Consider the following 22,006-nt stretch of genomic DNA (forward strand, 5'->3'; position numbering starts at 1 on the left):
TGTTCACTGCTGCTACTGTTGTTTATTATCTATGCATAGTCACTTCACCCCTACCTACATGTACACTGCTGCTACTCGTTGTTTATTATCTATACATAGTCACTTCACCCCTACCTACATGTTCACTGCTGCTACTCGTTGTTTATTATCTATGGATAGTCACTTCACCCCTACCTACATGTTCACTGCTGCTACTCGTTGTTTATTATCTATGCATAGTCACTTCACCCCTACCTACATGTACACTGCTGCTACTCGTTGTTTATTATCTATGGATAGTCACTTCACCCCTACCTACATGTTCACTGCTGCTACTCGTTGTTTATTATCTATGGATAGTCACTTCACCCCTACCTACATGTTCACTGCTGCTACTCGTTGTTTATTATCTATGCATAGTCACTTCACCCCTACCTACATGTTCACTGCTGCTACTCGTTGTTTATTATCTATGCATAGTCACTTCACCCCTACCTACATGTACACTGCTGCTACTCGTTGTTTATTATCTATGCATAGTCACTTCACCCCTACCTACATGTTCACTGCTGCTACTCGTTGTTTATTATCTATGCATAGTCACTTCACCCCTACCTACATGTTCACTGCTGCTACTCGTTGTTTATTATCTATGCATAGTCACTTCACCCTACCTACATGTACACTGCTGCTACTCGTTGTTTATTATCTATGCATAGTCACTTCACCCCTACCTACATGTACACTGCTGCTACTCTCTATTTATTATCTATGCATAGTCACTTCACCCCTACCTACATGTACACTGCTGCTACTCGTTGTTTATTATCTATGCATAGTCACTTCACCCCTACCTACATGTACACTGCTGCTACTCGTTGTTTATTATCTATGGATAGTCACTTCACCCCTACCTACATGTTCACTGCTGCTACTCTCTGTTTATTATCTATGGATAGTCACTTCACCCCTACCTACATGTACACTGCTGCTACTCGTTGTTTATTATCTATGCATAGTCACTTCACCCCTACCTACATGTACACTGCTGCTACTCGTTGTTTATTATCTATGGATAGTCACTTCACCCCTACCTACATGTTCACTGCTGCTACTCGTTGTTTATTATCTATGGATAGTCACTTCACCCCTACCTACATGTTCACTGCTGCTACTCGTTGTTTATTATCTATGCATAGTCACTTCACCCCTACCTACATGTTCACTGCTGCTACTCGTTGTTTATTATCTATGCATAGTCACTTCACCCCTACCTACATGTACACTGCTGCTACTCGTTGTTTATTATCTATGCATAGTCACTTCACCCCTACCTACATGTTCACTGCTGCTACTCATTATCTATGCATAGTCACTTCACCCCTACCTACATGTTCACTGCTGCTACTCGTTGTTTATTATCTATGCATAGTCACTTCACCCTACCTACATGTACACTGCTGCTACTCGTTGTTTATTATCTATGCATAGTCACTTCACCCCTACCTACATGTACACTGCTGCTACTCTTTTATTATCTATGCATAGTCACTTCACCCCTACCTACATGTACACTGCTGCTACTCGTTGTTTATTATCTATGCATAGTCACTTCACCCCTACCTACATGTACACTGCTGCTACTCGTTGTTTATTATCTATGGATAGTCACTTCACCCTACCTACATGTTCACTGCTGCTACTCGTTGTTTATTATCTATGCATAGTCACTTCACCCCTACCTACATGTACACTGCTGCTACTCGTTGTTTATTATCTATGCATAGTCACTTCACCCCTACCTACATGTTCACTGCTGCTACTCGTTGTTTATTATCTATGGATAGTCACTTCACCCCTACCTACATGTTCACTGCTGCTACTCACGGTATCTATGCATAGTCACTTCACCCCTACCTACATGTACACTGCTGCTACTCGTTGTTTATTATCTATGCATAGTCACTTCACCCCTACCTACATGTTCACTGCTGCTACTCGTTGTTTATTATCTATGGATAGTCACTTCACCCCTACCTACATGTTCACTGCTGCTACTCGTTGTTTATTATCTATGCATAGTCACTTCACCCCTACCTACATGTTCACTGCTGCTACCGTTGTTTATTATCTATGCATAGTCACTTCACCCCTACCTACATGTACACTGCTGCTACTCGCTGTTTATTATCTATGCATAGTCACTTCACCCCTACCTACATGTACACTGCTGCTACTCGCTGTTTATTATCTATGCATAGTCACTTCACCCCTACCTACATGTACACTGCTGCTACTCGTTGTTTATTATCTATGCACAGTCACTTCACCCCTACCTACATGTTCACTGCTGCTACTCGTTGTTTATTATCTATGCACAGTCACTTCACCCCTACCTACATGTACACTGCTGCTACTCGTTGTTTATTATCTATGCATAGTCACTTCACCCCTACCTACATGTTCAAATTACCTCTAACCTGCACACTGACACAGTACCAGTAGCCCCTGTATATAGCCTCCACACTGACACGGTACCAGTACCCCTGTATATAGCCTCCACACTGACACGGTACCAGTACCCCTGTATATAGCCTCCACACTGACACGGTACCAGTACTCCTGTATATAGCCTCCACACTGACACGGTACCAGTACCCCTGTATATAGCCTCCACACTGACACGGTACCAGTACCCCTGTATATAGCCTCCACACTAACACGGTACCAGTACTCCTGTATATAGCCTCCACACTGACACGGTACCAGTACCCCTGTATATAGCCTCCACACTGACACGGTACCAGTACCCCTGTATATAGCCTCCACACTGACACGGTACCAGTACCCACTGGATATAGCCTCCACACTAACACGGTACCAGTACTCCTGTATATAGCCTCCACACTGACACGGTACCAGTACCCCTGTATATAGCCTCCACACTGACACGGTACCAGTACCCCTGTATATAGCCTCCACACTGACACGGTACCAGTACCCCCTGGAATAAGCCTCGCTATTGTTACTTTATTGTGTTCGTTTTAATTTTTTAATTTTGTTTATTTGGTAAAAACTTTCTTAACTCTTCTTGAACTGCACTGTTGGTTAAGGGCTTGTAAGTAAGCATTTCACGGCATATGCTCGGTCTGTACACACCATGCCTATTTTACTTGGTTTTTCAAAAACCTGTTATGCATTCCTGTGCATGCAGTTCAAATGTACTTCAGGTTCCGCCACTGATCATGTCATGCTGTTAGTAATTCAAAGAACTCAAGCAAACACACCCTAATAAGTAAAATCACAGCGTCATTGTAGATATTGGGCAATTCTATAGAGGAGTTTCCTACCCTGCTGGCCTGTTAGACCTAATGGCCACACATTCCTGAAAGAGTGAGTCAGAGCGGCCGACACACAAGGAGGAATTACACAGGAATTACCTCACCAAATAGATCCACCCCAGGATGACAGACTGCTGTTAAACAAAGAAACCCATATTGTGTGTGTTTTGTCTGTGTTTGTGTGTGTGTGTTTTGTCTTTGTGTGTGTCTTTGTTCGTACGTGCATTGCTAACATGCATCTGACAGGACAGGCCTACTGGACTTCACAGCCTGGGTGACCAATCAAATACACACTCCCTCACACACTACACTGACACTAAACCCACACACATTCACATACAGTGTATACGTACACACACACGCATACCGACACAGCACGAACACACACACAGTTTTATTTACACTCATCATATGCTGCTGTCCTCCTGCCCCACTTCATCTCTTCTTCCCTTTTCCCTTGTTGGCTTTGTTTGTCTGTATCCTCTCTTTCTCCCTCTTCTTACCACTCCTTCCTCCCCCACACCATCTCAGAGAAGTCTCTATTTCTCTTTCTTGCTCTCTCTCTCTCTCTCTCTCTCTCCCTCTGTGTGTGTTTGCACACTCACACAGTGCCTGCAGACACCCAGATTCTAATCTGCGGTCACTTGATCCATGGCTATGACAGCCCCACCAGGACCCTAGGCTAGTCTGTAGCCCACCAGTGGGTCTCTGTGAAGGCTGACTAGCAGCCAGACAGGAGTAGACCCTGCGGCTGCAGCCATTTAAGCTAGCTCCAACACATGGAGTGTAATTGAGAAAGCATATGAGGTGTGAAAATAACAGGCTACCAAGTTAATGTGGTTTAACAACACAACTATTGATCTGGTTTACGGTAATATAGGGTTTATTTTCCCTGAGGTGGTTAATTTAATGTTTGACAGTAGCTTAAAGAGCGCTTTGAAGAAGTGAAACCTTCTCAACTCAACCTTCCTCAGTCTGTGAGCAAAAACATAAAGCCAATTTAATATAACAACACTTGAGAAGGTTGGGGAAATGAAAAAGCAGTATTCTTCTCCTCAACACTGAGACAAAGGGGAACCGATGATGACAGCATCTGTCTGTCACACCTTGTCCATGTGATGCCTGTTTCTAGTGGGTGGATGCCATTGTAACGGATGTGAAACGGCTAGCTTAGTTAGCGGTGCGCGCTAAATAGCGTTTCAATCAGTGACGTCACTTGCTCTGAGACCTTGAAGTAGTAGTTCCCCTTGCTCTGCAAGGGCCGTGGCTTTTGTGGAGCGATGGGTAACGATGCTTCGTGGGTGACTGTTGTTGATGTGTGCAGAGGGTCCCTGGTTCGCGCCCGGGTATGGGCGAGGGAACGGTCTAAAGTTATACTGTTACACCATTGCACATTGCCAGGACCCAATACATATAACTGTGAACTGTTGTGAACTGTTATCTGCAGTGGCGACCCATCATTCAGGGCAGCTGGGACAGAGCCCCACCTGTTTTGAGCCCCACATTTTTTTGTTAACAAAATAACAGGCTTACCTGTTTTGCATGTTGTTTTGGCATTAATACATGTCACATATCAGTTTGCAAACAATGTAAAAAAAAATGTTTTAAATCATTGAGTTAATACAGCTGCATAAAAACATGGTTTCTTCTTTATTTTCTTGAGTAAGGCAGCTCCAAATACAGGTGTTTCAGCCTAGCTCAGTGCTTTCTGTGGTGGTGGGACAGCCAGCGGAAAACATGTGTTCTCGCCATGATTAGCTGTGTTCTGTCACTCGTGGGGACAGTACGTCACCTCCAAGTCTAAGGTTAGACCTCGAAAACCCAAGCCCCTTGGGAGCTGCCATAGATGTTGCAATATAGGTGCCCATCCAACAAGTCTCAAGGTCATTGGCCACAGATAAAATGACGTTAAATCCCGTTATAGCTACAGTAGCTTTGATTGGACTGTCAACATGTCGACATCATACTTTCAAAATCTTAGCTAGCAGTCATCATCATCAATCAAGTCGACAATCTACTGGCAAATTCTTCTTAATCCTTGTCATATGAAGAGAAATAATCAAGAGAAATTATAGATGAAACATATCGGTGCTCATCGGCCATAAACATGACACAAGTTGGAAATCTCAAAATCAACAATGAGTGGTTTGGAAGGAATCAATGACAGTGGCTAACTGCAAGAATTGCAGAGCAATCACTAGCCTGCTATTCAGTGGAGTGGCTGTGTGGTCCCAAATCTGGGATTAAGTGTCTCTTTTCCAAGTTTAAAATGATAAACATTCAACATTGGCCATGCTGTCAATGAAGAATGATTTGTGCAGGGCACAAAACAACTGTTAACTCGGAACTGGGGGGTCAATGTAATAGTCCGGTGGCCATTTGAGTAACTGCTCAGCAGTCCTATGGCTTGGGGGTAGAAGCTGTTAAGGAGCCTTTTGGTCCTAGACTTGGCGCTCTGGTACCGCTTGCCATGTGGTAGCAGAGAAAACAGTCTATGACTTGGAGGACTGGAGTCTCTGACAATTTTATGGGCTTTCCCCTGACACCGCCTATTATATAGGTCCTGAATGGCAGAAAGCTTGGCCCCAGTGATGTACTGAAAAGATTTGGCATGGGTCCCAAGATCCTCAAAACGTTCTACAGTTGCACCATCGAGAGCATCCTGACCGGTTGCATCACCGCCTGGTATGGTAACTGCTCGGCATCAGCACTACAGAGGGTAGTGCGTACGGCCCAGTACATCACTGGGGCCAAGCTTCCTGCCATCCAGGACCTATATAATAGGTGGTGTCAGAGGAAAGCCCATAAAATTGTCAGAGACTCCAGCAAAAACTTGACTTGAGTTCAAGACAATTGGGAATTCCGGAAAACAAATTGCTCTGATTGGGGAAATACGTTTTGAACGGACATCCAACCCGGAATTGTAAGTCTGGAACTCGGGCCTCTTTCTAGAGCTACGACATGAATATCAATGACATTATCATGATTAATCATCTGCGCAATCCACAAGGGCACGAAAGCCAAAAAAACACACAGCACAGGTACTCACACGCACCAACGGACATTGTAACAATAATCGACCAAGACAAATGGAACAGTGGGCACATATATACAAATAGAATCAGTTGGAATAGGGGCCAGGTGTGCGCAATGAAAGTTCCAGTGGGATCCGTGACACGTCCGTCCTAGCTCACTCATTAATGTCTTAATCACAATTGCGGATCGCCTCTTATCCTCTTGTCGTCCCCTTATGCCATAGTTTGTACATCTTAAATTGTCATTATAAAACACATTTGTTTAAGCAAGTCAGCCATATCAGCTACATTTCTTGACCAATATACCACGGCTAAGGGTTGTTCAAAAGCACGACACAATGCGGAATGCCTGCACACAGCCCTTAGCCGTGGTATATTGGCCATATACCACAAACCCATGAGGTGCTTATTGCTATTACAAACTGGTTACCAATGTAATTAGAGCAGTAAAAATACATGTTTTTTCATACATGTGCTATATGGCCTGATATACCACGGCTGTCAGCCAATCAGCATTCAGGGCTCGAACCACCCAGTTTATAATTCAGATTGACTTGCACTGCTTCCCACTGATGGAAATCAATAGCATCAAACTATGAGGTGCATTGCAGTAAAATGTATCATAATTCTCCTTTTCTCACTGTTTTGTTTTTGCACAGTAGTTTGGTCAGTTTATGTTCATCAGTGATTTTGGAAAGGGGCATACCTAGTCAGTTGTACAACTGAATGCATTCAACTGAAATGTGTCTTCTGCATTTAACCCAACCCCTCAATCAGAGAGGTGAGGGGGGCTGCCATAATCGACATCCACGTCTTCGTTGCCCAGGGAACAGTGGGTTAACTGCCTTGCTCAGGGGCAGAACGACAGATTTTGTAACCTTGTCAGCACGGGGATTCGATCCAGCAACCTTTCGGTAACTGGCCCAACGCTCTAACCACGGTGGTGGTGGTGAATATTCCCAGCTCTCAGCATCTAATCACACACACTAATATTTCTTCATATTTATATCCCCCGTTTACAATGATTAGCTTATTCAGGAAATGACAGCATGTGAGACCGCATGGTGAACATCATTTAGCAGTAGTCGACACCATTAGTGGCTAATTTTAATGAAGAGGAGGGGAGGGGGGGCTAAATGTTGGGGCCCCGGGGCAATGCTGCAGAATGAAGTGCTTTCCTTAACCCAAAGCAGAATCCTCTCCCTTATTTAGAGCCTCATTGTGTGTTTACTATGATGAACAGCTGCAGGGCAAAGTCAAGGGAACTCATCATATCTCACAATAAGTGCTGCTCAGAGAGAGAGTGTGTGTTTGTGAGAGACGTCGTTTCCTCTATCGTGCTACAGAAGAACACACTGACTGATGGTGAGATAGGTGAGAGACAGCAGATGTTGTCTATGGGCTCTGTCATCATTCATATTCATCTCTTCTTCTGCACAAGAACACACAGTCCCAGGAAATGTCCTTTAAAAGAGTAGACCTTTAAAAGAGTAGACTTTTATAAGAGTAGACCTGTTGTGGTTGTTTACATTTTACATTGACATGTTAGTCATTTAGCAGACACTCTTATCCAGTGCGACTTACAGTTAGTGCATTCATTTTAAGATAGCTAGATGGGACAACCTGTGAAATAAAGGTCCCTGCACATTTTTCTCATGTTATTTATTAATGTGTCCTTTCATTCATTCATACACTGCATTCAAAGTATGTTCCATTCACAAATTACATTCATCACCCATCTCATCCCTGATGGGCCTACTTAACCCAAAACAAATGTAATTTCCCTCCCTCTTAATCTTGAACCACTTCAGTGTCCTTCATCTCAAAATGAATTGAATTAATCTCACTGCTTTCCCTTGCCCGAACCCAAGGGAGGGGCTGGAAAACACAGGTTCAGCCTGTTGCTACCAGATGCAGAAGCAGATCTACCAGAAGTGAAGAAAAGTCTCTCCATACATATGCCTGTTTGGCCCTGGGGGCAGCCACATGTTCTAAACACCAGTTATGTGCTGCATTAGTTCACCAGATGCAGAAGCAGACCTACCAGAAGTGAAGAAAAGTCTCTATGTTTGGCCCTGGGGGCAGCCACATGTTCTAAACACCAGTTATGTGTGCATTAGTTCACCAGATGCAGAAGCAGACCTACCAGAAGTGAAGAAAAGTCTCTCCATACATATGCCTGTTTCACCCTGGGGGCAGCCACATGTTCTAAACACCAGTTATGTGCTGCATTAGTTCACCAGATGCAGAAGCAGACCTACCAGAAGTGAAGAAAAGTCTCTCTGTTTGGCCCTGGGGGCAGCCACATGTTCTAAACACCAGTTATGTGTGCATTAGTTCACCAGATGCAGAAGCAGACCTACCAGAAGTGAAGAAAAGTCTCTACATAAATATGCCTGTTTGGCCCTGGGGGCAGCCACATGTTCTAAACACCAGTTATGTGTGCATTAGTTCACCAGATGCAGAAGCAGACCTACCAGAAGTGAAGAAAAGTCTCTCCATACAGATGCCTGTTTGGCCCTGGGGGCAGCCACATGTTCTAAACACCAGTTATGTGCTGCATTAGTTCACCAGATGCAGAAGCAGACCTACCAGAAGTGAAGAAAAGTCTCTCTGTTTGGCCCTGGGGGCAGCCACATGTTCTAAACACCAGTTATGTGCTGCATTAGTTCACCAGATGCAGAAGCAGACCTACCAGAAGTGAAGAAAAGTCTCTCTGTTTGGCCCTGGGGGCAGCCACATGTTCTAAACACCAGTTATGTGCTGCATTAGTTCACCAGATGTTGAACAGACACCTTGTTCCAGCCTTCCAGGTATTTCTGCTGAATTACATAATGGACCGTTTAGTTAATTAACTTTATTAATACCTTCATCTTGAGGTGTCCCACTTATTCAGCCACAGTGATAATGACTTCTTTCTTTTTTTTACTATCAGGTGAAATAAACTTGATGGCTTCTTTTCATCTCTGAACATGTCTCTATGTTCTGCTCCTCTGAGATCGTGAAATACCAAGAAATAGAGGGCGCTGTCCTCGTGGTAATGTTGATTGCCTCCACGAGGGAGAAAGGGGCGGACTACTGCTTCACAAAATTACCAGGGAAAGCGATTGGTTCACCGGCGGCCCATATATACACCCCCGTACGCATCGCTGGGCATTAGCCACAGTAGTTTTTCGGTGCAACGAGGACGCGTGTGAATTAAATGCTGAACAATATCACAGCACAGGAGCAATTGTTATGGGGGATCTGATTTCTATGCGGAGTTTTTCTCTTTGAAGTCGGCAATCTACATACATTTTAAAAAGTCAATGAAGGATACAGGATCCAGTCAAAAGCTTTCACCGAAATCCGGGATGGATCCTAACCAGAGCGTGAAGCGTAAAATCGTGGTCGTTGGGGACAGTCAGTGTGGAAAAACTGCTCTTCTTCACGTCTTTGCGAAAGATTGCTTTCCAGAGGTATGTTGTTGGATGTCGTTTGGGTAAATGCAAATAAACGTGCGGGTGTGTAAGGCGTTAGTTACCCGGGGAAGTGTTGGAAAAGAATATCGAACTTTCGTGTGCGCTTTAGTACATGCCAAGTCTTCTATTATTCAAATGATATGCTTGCAACGTTATGGATCAAATTGTGATGGAAAATGTTTTTGTGGGTACAATTCATTTTAACATTGTTGGACAATGTGTGTGTGAGAGATCGACAATAATGCGTTGTAAATTCTTTATAGAATTATGTCCCAACGGTGTTCGAGAACTACACAGCCAGTTTCGAAATCGACACGCAAAGAATAGAACTCAGTCTCTGGGACACTTCAGGTGAGTAACTTTGCATCACAATGTTTTATTTAATCTCTATAGAATTTCTTAAATATGACAGTATCACAGGGAACGAGTCCGACTGGAATTTGGATTGGAACAGTGAGCGTTCGAATTAGTCAACATTTCTTAACATTTCAATTTGAGGGGAATTCGACTGCGCTCTGCCTGAAATCTTAATTTGACGGGTCATTAATATATTAAACAACCCCAGTGAGTGGAGACTCTACAGAGATTGAACTCGGTGACGCATCTCTAGTATGTTGGGATGGACCGCTGTAGCGCGAGGATTTGTCTTCAATGTGCAGTGTTTACATCCACACCTCTCGGTGCATCTTGGTCCAGATATGAGTAAAAACAGATGAAGCCGTTTCACTCAGTTGCGGTACCAGCTAAGAAAACACAATAAATTTGCAAATGAATTATTTATATTGTGAGTTTTGAATAGCATAGCATTTAGAAAAAGCCCTGATTGGGGACGGCAACAGGCTAACTGAACTTTAAATCACTCGGCTGCTATTTGGAATAGTTTTTGACTCAATAAATGCTGACACATCCCTTACACCTGTTCTTGCTAAAAAAACATTTCCCCACATAGAGGTCCCGGGAGATCTAACCCTAAAGGCGTTCGCATAGTAGGTTCAGTTTGCTCCTAACAGAACTCGGCTAGGCGAAGTGAACGTATGTGCCTCGCATACTCTTAAAATAAAAACAAGAGAAGCGGCATTAGTACTGTCTGTTCGCCTTGATACACCGTAGCTATTTAATTTAAAGTGTAAATTAATATAATAACGTATATTTATTACAGGTTTCTTGAGTTACCGAGGAGGTCTCTGTCTTCAATTTGACATTAACTAAGATGTTTGGTCCGTTATTTGCATGACAACGAGTAGTCTCGTTGATGACTAACTGTAGGGGGCGTAGAACTTGGCTTCCGAATTTAGGCTTGCCTCAAGAAAAAAATGGGTGCATGAACAGCCTTGTCAAATACAAATACTCTTGTCAAATACTATAATAGAACTGTTTCGGATGGGAAGCATGTGGACACCCCTAAGGCGTCAGTATGCTTCAGTTCGGCTGCACTCAGCCGCACTCATCTAGGCGAACTGAACGAGTGTGCTCGCATGCTCTCTTAAAAAAAACTCTTTTAAAAACTGACAAAGCGGCAATAGTACTATTTGTCCATTTTGACTCGCCATAGCCAGTATACGCTTCCTCGAAATAGTCAAAATTAACATGGCACAATAAATCTGTCATTCATTTTCTAGTTTTTGAAGACTAGATCTAAATAGCGCAATTTACATCAAACGAATGACTTGGTGCAGTATTTGTAAAATAAAATGTTAATGAAAACAAGTCATATCATTGAATGACAAGACTTTAATTGAAGAATCCCTACTGTTGCCCAATAACCGACGAACGGGCGTAGACTACCGATGTCTGTTTGCCTCGAGCCGAAAATAAAACCTTACCGAAGTCCAAAACGAACGAAAACGTAACAATGTCATAAAGTATACATGACGTCTTCCGAAGCGTTTCGGCTGGAAAGCATGCGGACGCCTTTAACCCAGCCCCAGGTGGTAATAATTTCCTATCTACAGCCTCTGAATCAGCCTGGACTGGCTGGGGGATTGGGCTGCTCAACTCCCACGGCTGGCTGCTGTAGGGGGGGGGAGGAGAGAGCTGTGGGCTGCTTCTCCAGCTGGAGGGGATATGAGAGCTCTGGGCACCTCTCCTCCTATGTCCACCAGCTGATTGTAGCTTTCCATGTGTCTGTCCAGGACATTACTCCGTGACTACACCACAGCTTCAGGAAAAGCTCAGCTCACCACACCAGGCCTGATAAGGGTCATGTTGGGGACTGCCTTAGCTACCTACACTGGGCAATATTATTTTACAAATGTAATCTTATAGCAGAAGCTGTTCATGAGGTATATTTCTGTCCAGCACTACGAGAAGCCTGATGTTTTAGTGTCTTGTGCTAATGTTAAAGCATTTTTTGGGGGGGGAGCGTCACTATATACTGTATGTTACTGGATCTCTGGTCTAGCCATTAGAGCAGATGGTTGCAGGTACCTGGCACACAGCAAGTGTAGGTTTCTCAGCTGTCAGTTGTCTCACCTCTTAGCCTCAGGCTCACCACTACACTGTTACTATCTGTGCATAATAAATGAGGTCATGTTTGTTAGTGAACCCACCGTTATCACCCAGTGTAATGAATGGGATGGTACAGGAATAAAGCGGGGCACCGCCCACCCTCTATTGCTGACTGGGTCCATCTTTATTGTCTTAATGCAGTGGTGTTTGATTAGAGGCTTATTTCAAACTGGATGTGCATGTTGGGGTGGCAGGGTAGCCTAGTGGTTAGAGCGTTGGACTAGTAACCAGAAGGTTGCAAGTTCAAACCCCCGAGCTGACAAGGTCCGAGCATCTGTCGTTCTGCCCCTGAACAGGCAGTTAACCCACTGTTCCTAGGCCGTCATTGAAAATAAGAATTTGTTCTTAACTGACTTGCCTAGTTAAATAAAGGTAAAATACAAATAGGTGACTCATTAGAACTCCCACTGACATCCACCCATGTTTCATGTAGATGCCCCGAAGGCTGGTCATTCACCTATTGGAGGTGTTTAGGTAGGGTGTAGTAATCAAGCACACACAGCATTTGGTCATTGCTGTCAGTTGTTTGCAGCTTCTTGATGTCTTTAGTCTAATGAGACAAAGGACCGCATGTTTATAAGGCCTACCTGGCTTTTTAAGGATTTCATGATTTTTGTAGTTCAGCCCTCTAATATGGTAGCATTGGCAGAGCTCTTGCATCTGGGTTGAGTGAGTTTGAGCTGCATGCCATTCACAAGAGGCTGGATCTATTCACAAAGACCTCATTGTTTGCATTGCTTTATTTTATTTATTAAGCTCGTTTTCAAAACTCTGCCTATATTGTGAGCAAAACATTCTCACCTTTTTATATCTGATGTACAATGCCTTCGGGAAACTATTCAGACCCTCAACTTTTCCCACATTTTGTTACATTTTAGAGTAACGCTGTATTGTATTAAATAAAAATCCTCAGCAATCTACACACTACCCCATAATGACAAAACGAAAACCAGTTTTTAGAAATGTTTCTGAAAGTGTTACACACCTTTATATAAATAACTATTCAGACCCTTTGCAATAAGACTTTAAATTGAGCTCCGGTGCATCCTTTTTCCATTGATCATCCTTGAGATATTGCTACAACTTGATTGGAGTCCACCTGTGGTTGGTAAATACAATTTGATTGGACATGATTTGAAAAGGCACACACATCTATACACTGTGAACTGTGGGACGTTATATGTCCGAGCAAAAACCAAGCCATGAGGTCGCAGGAGTTGCCTGTAGAGCTCTGAGACAGGATTGTGTCGAGTCATAGATCTGGGGGGGGTGTCTGCAGCATTGACGGTCCCCAAGAACATAGTGGCCTCATCATTCTTAAATGGTTTGGAGCCACCAAGACTCTTCCTAGAGCTGGCCGCCCTTGGTCAGGGAGGTCACTAGTCAGGGATAGTCACCTCTGTTTTTAGAGGTCCCTGGAGACCCTTCTGTGTAGAAACATGTCCTCCATCATACAGGGATGGCTAAGGAGGAGATGGGTACGTGGCTGTCTGAATCAGGGGACTGAACAAGCCTCAGGGCTGCACTGAAATGGTGCTAATGAGCTGTCTGTCAGCAGTGCCATCGACCATCCTCACCTTTTTCCTGTGCTCCTGTATTATCAGTGTCCCTATTTGAATTGTATTTAACTAGGCAAGTCAGTTAACAGTCTTATTTATCCTCAGTGACTACTGTTTGTTTCTTTTATAGTACATTTAACAATCAGTCTCCATGAGCAATGTATACTTTTGCTGAATCTATTCAATGCCGTTAAACACTCCTATCTTCATTCTTTAGCTGATCGATGAGCAGTTCCATTGTTCAGAAGGGTAAAGTCCAGGGAAGGGCCACGTGTCATCGCTGAGTTATCAGGTTAGACAAACCAACCAGGGTGGTCCCCCTAACAAACCAGTTAGGGGGTTGATTGTATGCTGGGGGGTACGCGCAACTCTTCTGTTTGGCGCTCTCAAAGGATCTCCCAGACATGCTTGTAATCTTACGAAACAAATATTCCTAGTATTCTTGGCATAGCATTCCACATCTGTAAGCTCAATGTTCCACTGCTAGTCATCAGACTGTACACGTATTGTTGGGCTTTAATGAAGTAGTCACTATACACTGTCCTATTCCAAATTCAGTTTGTGGAATCTCAGGTGTCTTGCTTTTTACATGTGGAATACCACCTCTACTGGATAATAAGAAAACAATTTGTCTTTAATTTGCCTTGTTTTTACCTGACTTTGTTGGTGACTCCTCCAGGCGTTATTATATTAGTGTGCAGTAGAATTGAGGAAATTAAAATGCATGTGGAAAGATGCTTCAAAGAAATGCAAAACAAAAATGATCATGCCATATTTAGGTTCCAATCTAGCCTGCTCCTAATCAGTTGCCCAGTCCCCCTTTTTATGTTGAGACACTCTGGGGGGTGATAACTGGTGGGATCTCATGTACTATACAGCAGTGACCAGGGACAGGAGTGTATAATTTTGTTTCTTAGATGAAGCTTTGAATAGCTAGCCTAATCAGTGAAACCCTCCTCCCTTATCTGCTCCACTTGGAAGAGGTCTCCTGTCCTAATTCTGACTGAGGGCTCTGGGCTGGGTATGAATGGACGCCAGAGCTCCGAGCAAAGAGCGCGCGTGTGGGAGAGCTCTACGAGCATATTAAATGATTACACAAGCTGTTACTATGGATGTCTCTAGGTGTTGACTCGCACAGTGACATGGTGTCAGGGAGTAAGTTTGCTATCCCTGGGTCATTTTAACACATGCACTGTATAAAATCTATGTCTGTAACTGATGAAATGTTAGTTTTAGCACAGTTACAGCACAGAGCTGAGGATGTGATGGTGTATTAATTTGACCTTGTTTGCATATTTTGACCTTGCTCTTATGCTTATCTTTGCAGGTTCACCATACTATGACAACGTGCGACCTCTCTCCTACCCGGACTCTGATGCAGTCCTCATCTGCTTTGACATCAGCAGACCAGAGACCCTGGACAGTGTACTGAAGAAGGTGTGTTTCAGGGCTTGTATGTCCTGTATGTTGTAAGCTACCTCTGCTTTGCCCCTGAATTATAGTAGGAAGTGGCTTGTCAGCCCCCTTGACCCTCTCTAAAAGTCTTCTTTGTTACTGGGTAAAGTGGCTTTTCAGAAACCCCAGCGCTCCAAATTACTTTACCGGGCTGTACCAATGAGGGGACTAGAACTAGGGTTGTACCATTTGAGAGGAATGTGAAAACAAACTCACGTGAGGCTCAGCAGTAGTCCAAATGGTCGCCCAGATCCCAGACACGGCTATTGTGGGTCTCGGTGCCCTTTGACCTGTAACGTCACCAACGCTCAGTATTGCACCAGCTGAGAGGCGTGTGGTCCTGTGTGTTGAACAACTCTGAGGGGAAACATTATGTTCAAGGCTCTGAATAAGCCTGGAAAAGTGGAAGAGGGTGTTTTCCATTACTTAAGTTGCGGGACACAAAGCTAGCGCTGTCAGAGCGACTTTTTTCCCCAACGATGATCGCATGATAGAAAGACAACGAGAGGGTGTGTGGGTGGTTGACTTGTTGAGATGCTCCAGTGTCCATCAATACAGCCCTTTATGCACATCTTTTACTCACAGAAGCCCAAATCTTAACTTGATCTGTGCGCATAACAAAAAGTCACGTTATCCACTTAAAACTCATGTTTGGTTGTCTGACGCTGAATATAAACCAATCCTGTAAAAGCACAACTTTTTTTTTTTTTGTACTATAAGTGTTGCTGATCTCTCCCATTCTCTTTTCTCTGTATAGTGGAGAGGAGAGATCCAGGAGTTCTGTCCCAACACCAAGATCCTGCTGGTGGGATGCAAGTCAGATCTCCGCACAGACCTCACCACACTGGTGGAACTATCCAATCAGAGACAGACACCCGTGTCATATGATCAGGTAGGCGCTACATGCATTTTGCTCGTACTTTGACACTCCCTAAGATGCAGTTCATAGTTTTTATTGGACTTGTACTGTATGTCTTTCACTTGGCACTATTAATGAATAAATGTGGCATCTGTTTACAGCTTTAAAAAAAAAATGTTAAGTCTGCTAAATTGCATAGATTTTCAATACTGAAATATGCTTGAGTTCCAGACTCTTTGTTCATCTCTCCCCCTGATTCTCTGTCTCAGGGCTCTAACATGGCCAAGCAGATCAGTGCTCCGTACATCGAGTGTTCGTCTCTGCAGTCTGAGAACAGCGTCAGGGACCTCTTCCACGTGGCCACGCTGGCCTGCGTCAACAAGGGCAACAAGATCGTCAAACGCAACAAGTCCTCCAGGAGCACCAAGAGGATCTCACAAATGCCCACTAGGCCCGAACTAACCGCTGTCACATCAGACCTTCGCAAAGACAAGGCCAAGAGCTGTACAGTCATGTGATTGCCCTAGACTAGGGCGACTGACTGTTATGGACTGGGAGGAGCAGGTGGGTGGTGAGGACTGTGCATAGAGCCCCTCCCCTCCTTCTAGACATGCATGCAAAGCAGTGAGAAGGCGGGTTATCGCCGCACATTAAATCAGCCCCCCCCCCCCCCCCACAAAAAAACTGTACCAATCTACATCTAGCTGCCCTACTCTGTCATAGGAGAAGTGCACCGGAGAGACTGAGGCCACTGAAAACTTAAAGGTCTTCAGTTTATTTATTTTTAAAGGTCAATAAACTAATCCACAAAGAGGTGTGGACTTCTTGTCAACATTTCTTCACCCGCGGAAATGACGTGCACTTTTTTGGTCCGGGACATGGACAGTAAAATGCGCTAATCTGGTTTCAGGTTTTGACTTTTGTCGTCAAAGAGAAAAGTGTAGTGTGGATTCACCACTGAGTGAGAAGATCCTTGTTCAGATGCGAGAGACCGCTACTGTGTTCTGCTCAGTAAAATGGTTTACGAAGAGAAATGGAGCTCTTGCGCTGGCCCCCAGGTCTCGCACTTACAGCCAGAAGTTCAAAGGACTGCCTGTTCGAGTTTTGTTTTGTTACTGCCTTGAGTTTGTCAAATGGAAATGGATGTTTGTGTTATAAACTGTTGCACACTGTTACGACAGAGCTGAAAGCCTTTTTAATGTGTTTTAGTACATTGCATATTATTCTAGCGCTGTTTTCGATCAGCATTGCCTGCTTCCCCCTTGTTTTGCTGTCTTATAAGTTTACAACCAAAGAAAAGCTTGACAGTGGCGATATCGCTCAGAGTAACAGTTGCCGACTACTGTTGTGACTGGCTGCATAACGATCATAGCCAATGATTTGAAAGGATGTGCTACATCTCTTTGAGGACATATCCTACACCCTGGCTCCTCTGTCACTGGGTAGATTTCAGCGGTGGTGTCTAGCCCCGAAGCCAAGTCACTCTGTAACTGTAGGGGTGAACACCCACACCAAGTTTTACATGCAGGATGGGGTTAACTATGCCAGTGCTGAGAAGGTCACTGAGCTCAAATCCATTATTGCACGGATTCTTTTTAAGGATGTCCTCAGCTATGCAATGCACAGATTCTGATGACCAGTGTCGTTTTCAATGTTAGCTGGTTGAAGGACTGTACAGTGCTGTTTGCTTTGTGTGGTGCTCTAGTGCAGGCTACACACTACTCAGTCGATCTCTGGTGCAAGTGCACCAAAATCCATAAACTACTTTAATTCAAACGCATATCTCATAGCTAGTATCATTGTTTGGTCCTAGGCTTTGACTAGTTCACTGGGTCAGTAGGCTAAGTCAAGTAGCTAAGTAGAACTAGCCTGCAGACGCTGTAGCTATAGATCCCTCCGCCCTCTCCAAGCAGCTGCTGGTGAAGTAGTTCTAAATCTAACAGCTGCAATTTTATTTTCTGTTCTGTCATCATAGTACTTTGGTGTTTTCCAATTTCTCATAACTGGAGAAGTCTGAACTGCTTTGAGAATAGTATTATCAGCCAGCGGGTGTAGCCTCTGTATGAAAATGGTTTAAATGAACGGTCAGTGTTAGCTGTAGAACATCAACCTCTTTTTGAAATTTAAGTCCATTTGTGCGTCTGTATGATTGTTACCACAGTATTTATTGAAGTTATATATTTTCCATTTGACAATAAAGTTCAGTCTACAGTACAAGGTCCATTTCTGTCTTGACTAAGACCTGATTTTTGTCAAACTGTCTGGAATCCCACAGATTCTGCCTGGATATTTTATCAGAACACATTTCAGCCATTTTGTTTTTCTTGCTGCATCCTCAGTCTCCTTGCAGTAAAATAATTGCTTCGCTTGGGATAATTAAAACATTGATTAATAGTCAATTAAATATTTCATCCTTCTGGCACATTAATAATCTGAGAACATCATGGACATGGTAACCGCAGTCTTTTCAGAAATAGAAATGCTGTTTGATGAAATTGTTCTCATCTACTTGGCCAGCTTGCACTTTCTCACCAGGTTCAAACGACTGCCTCTTAAGATGACAATTAGGTTAGACTCCCGTAGATATGCTTTCACTCGCAAATTAACAGAATTAAGGCAAATGTATGCAGTTTAGTCAGATACTCCATGATAGATTAGTCAGTTTCTAGTTTGAGTTTCACATTTTGTATAACATCTTGACTTATTTCAAGACTGGCTGTAGGCCTACAGTGTTACTTTGAGTGTCTAGGTAACCACGATTACCCTGAAAATTCATCTGACAACCTTCCCTGAGATGCAATAAGTAGCTATGTTTAGTTACATTTTTTGCTAAAACTAAATGTGGTTGGAGTGTTACCGTTACTCAACACATTAAGTTGGTGACCCCCCCCCCCCACATGTAGACCGCAAAAGCCCGGATGGATAGAATGCAATAACTAAGACTTGCCATTCTAATAAATTGGCTGCCTAGGCTAGTCCGTGCCATGGTGGAACACGTACTCCTGTAGCTCTGAAATAATTGGCTGGTGAAAGTTGCCAGCCAACCAGAAAAGCGAGGTGAAGCATTCTTGGAAGTCAGGCAAATCCTTGTCCTGCAAAGAAACAATTTATTATTTTTTAAAGCAGTAGGTATTTAGAATTAAATGGAGTGAATCTTAGATATCACGTGGCCTGCATACCTTAACTTTAAGGTAGTCAGCAATCATGTATTTGTCAAATCGTTTCAATTTTTCGCAATTAAGTTCGACAAAAGAAATCTACCCCGTCGAACGAATGATCTCAAGAATATGTTTATCTGCCATTTCCATTACATGTGGCAATGATTGATTTTTTTTTTGAGCCATTGCTTTTGTGGAAACATGCCTACTGAATGTGATTCAGACATTTTACAGAACCATGCAGGACAGAACAGTGGCTGTTATGCTCATCCGATCAGAGATGGAAGTGTTGATCCAGTTGGTGTACATCAGTCTTCTTTGATGAAGGAAGTTGGACCTGTTCCAAAAAGGATCGGGGATTTCCTCCCTGGACCCTACCTGAATACATTTTGTTTAAAAGAAAATCAGCTTCTTCCTCTCCAGCACCACATGTGAAAATGGCACGTTTTATAGTAAAAGATGGGAGAGAAGTGTTTCCAATGTCATCAACCAGTTAATTGGGAATACCTAGTCAAAATTGGTTAAAATTACGATGCACACCGATGTCATTGGAAACACATCTTCTGCCATCTTTTGTACTAAACATAAATGTGTAATTTTCACATTTGTTGATGTTGGGGTGGTGCTCGAGATAATGAATATGAAGTAGATTTTAAAAATATTTTTTCACATTTCCCTTGAAATATGGAGACCCGGTTTGAACGAACCCCAGAACAACCAGACCCGACACCGTATAGACCCGGTGTGATCCAATCCGAGTCAGGGAAGCAGCTGAAGATGTATCATTTTTTACATATGCTATTAATTAAAACTGTTAATGCCCGCATCGAGAGAAAGAGGAACAGACTTGGCAGCAGGCCAACGTTTGTGAAAAGAAGCTTGCAGCATAAATTAGTTATCTTTCTACTGCAGCAGTCAGGTTCAGGTCTGTACAGGTCCTTACCGGCAAATCAGTTCTAATTACACATACCCAAGAACCGTGACAATCAAATCTGTTCCAACCCGGATCCGATGGGCAACTACAGAATTTCGGACCCGGTCGGGTCTCAGGTCGACCCTGGTTAATCAGGTTCGGGTGGACCCATGAAGACCTCTAATGTGCATGTCTCTGTGTGTGGAATGCACAGCATCATCCAGCATCATGATGGATTACGTGCTGATATCGCAGTTGTTTGCCAAGCTGAATTTTTTTCCGACCCCCTCCCTTCCTTTCCTCCCCAGTGAGCAGTTTTTCAGGCAGAACCCCTGGTAAATTTGTGACAGACAAGTATAACATATTTGTCATCAGCAGCAAGGCATGTTGATTGCAGACAATTTGCCGCGTGCATTGTGAATGTATAGTAATTATATCTGTAGGGGTCTTGTCACATGCACTAACTCCGTGAATGTCCCCCTAACCATGTAATGCTTTAGATTTTTTTTTTTTAAACAATCTTGTATATCACCTGCTGGTCAATCAAGGTTACAGCTCAGATGACCCCTCTTTCCCTACAGCCCCAGTAGTCCCTAAAGAACCCGTGTCCTTGAACCCTAGAACATCTGCTGTACAGTCATTGGCCTATCCTGTAATATTCCACGAGGTATAGGGAGCATGATGCATGACAGTTCCTCAAGTAGTATGAACTACACTACAACAACCTTAATGTGTTGTGAAAAGTGTTATTAAATGTGATGCCATGTAATATTTGAAATTGTATATAACTGCCTTAATTTTGCTGGACCCCAGGAAGAGTAGCTGCTACCCTGGAAGCAGCTAATGGGGATCCTTAATGACTACAAAATACAAATAAATACAAATCTCCCTTCGACCTCCTCCACCTGATGACCTTTTGGCAGTTCAACATAATACTGTTTTTCAGCTTGTGTGTACACTGTTTGGGAATAAAGAATGTGTAATTTGGTTTAGTGTATGCATAGTACTTGGTTTAGTAATAAACAAAGCAAATATTTATGCCCTGCTTTTCCTCCAGCTGCGCATGGCACCTAATGAAAGAAAACTTGTGCATCAGTAGTTATGTCCCAGGAATCCAATAGAGACAATGAATTTCTATTATCTTTTGATGTGTGTGTGTCTGTGACTAGCTTGTGACAAAGTGGCCCCTGCTTGACTATAGAGAGAGAGAGGTGGAGGAGGGAAATAGAGGATAGGCTTTAGGGAACATTCTAATCCCCAGAAACAATTGGCCAGATTGTGAAGACGGCTACACACCAGCTCAAGCAAAGAATATTAACAGACTTCTAAAGTGCTTTAGAAAGAGACAGTGAATTCAAAACAGTGTATTCCTCCCTTGTTCTATATTCAGCTTGATGGCAATTTCATGATTTTTTTTATTTCAGGGTTCAAAGCTTAGACATATTCAGTGTTTCTGCACATCAGCTTTGATCATTTAGTACACAAACACAGGTTGGTGGCACCTTAATTGGGAGAACTTGCTTGTGGTAATTGCTGGAGCAGAATAAGTGGAAAAGTATCATTCCATTTCCTTCACTCCAGACATTATTATGAGCCGCTCTCCCCTCAGCAGCCTCCTGTGTCGCAAAGATACAAAAAATGTATGCAAAGTTGAATCACAGACTTTCTCAACCCAGAGACGCAACATCACGAGACTTCCGGAAACGCTTACGAAACAGAACAGGCGACCAAGTAAAAC

The 22,006-nt window shown here is 43.3% G+C and overlaps 1 protein-coding gene across 1 annotated transcript; it reads left to right on the top strand.

Moving 5' to 3' along the window:
• The first annotated feature begins 9,498 nt into the window (after positions 1-9,498).
• LOC115130293 (rho-related GTP-binding protein RhoE-like) lies at positions 9,499-16,870 on the top strand. Its single transcript, XM_029661284.2, has 5 exons — positions 9,499-9,813; positions 10,080-10,167; positions 15,211-15,320; positions 16,096-16,230; positions 16,467-16,870. The coding sequence occupies exons 1-5, from the start codon at positions 9,664-9,666 to the stop codon at positions 16,713-16,715; spliced, it is 732 nt and encodes a 243-aa protein (XP_029517144.1). The 5' UTR covers positions 9,499-9,663; the 3' UTR covers positions 16,716-16,870.
• Positions 16,871-22,006: the final 5,136 nt, after the last annotated feature.

This window comes from Oncorhynchus nerka, linkage group LG1 (assembly GCF_034236695.1).
Source record: "Oncorhynchus nerka isolate Pitt River linkage group LG1, Oner_Uvic_2.0, whole genome shotgun sequence".
In the NCBI taxonomy this organism is placed as follows: Eukaryota; Metazoa; Chordata; class Actinopteri; order Salmoniformes; family Salmonidae; genus Oncorhynchus; species Oncorhynchus nerka.

Coding starts and splice junctions, on each gene's coding strand:
- LOC115130293 (XM_029661284.2), top strand. CDS start 9,664: ATGAAGGATACAGGATCCAGTCAAAAGCTTTCACCGAAATCCGGGATG. Junction 10,168..15,210: donor CAGTCTCTGGGACACTTCAG/GTGAGTAACTTT, acceptor TTATCTTTGCAG/GTTCACCATACTATGACAAC. Junction 16,231..16,466: donor CACCCGTGTCATATGATCAG/GTAGGCGCTACA, acceptor TCTCTGTCTCAG/GGCTCTAACATGGCCAAGCA.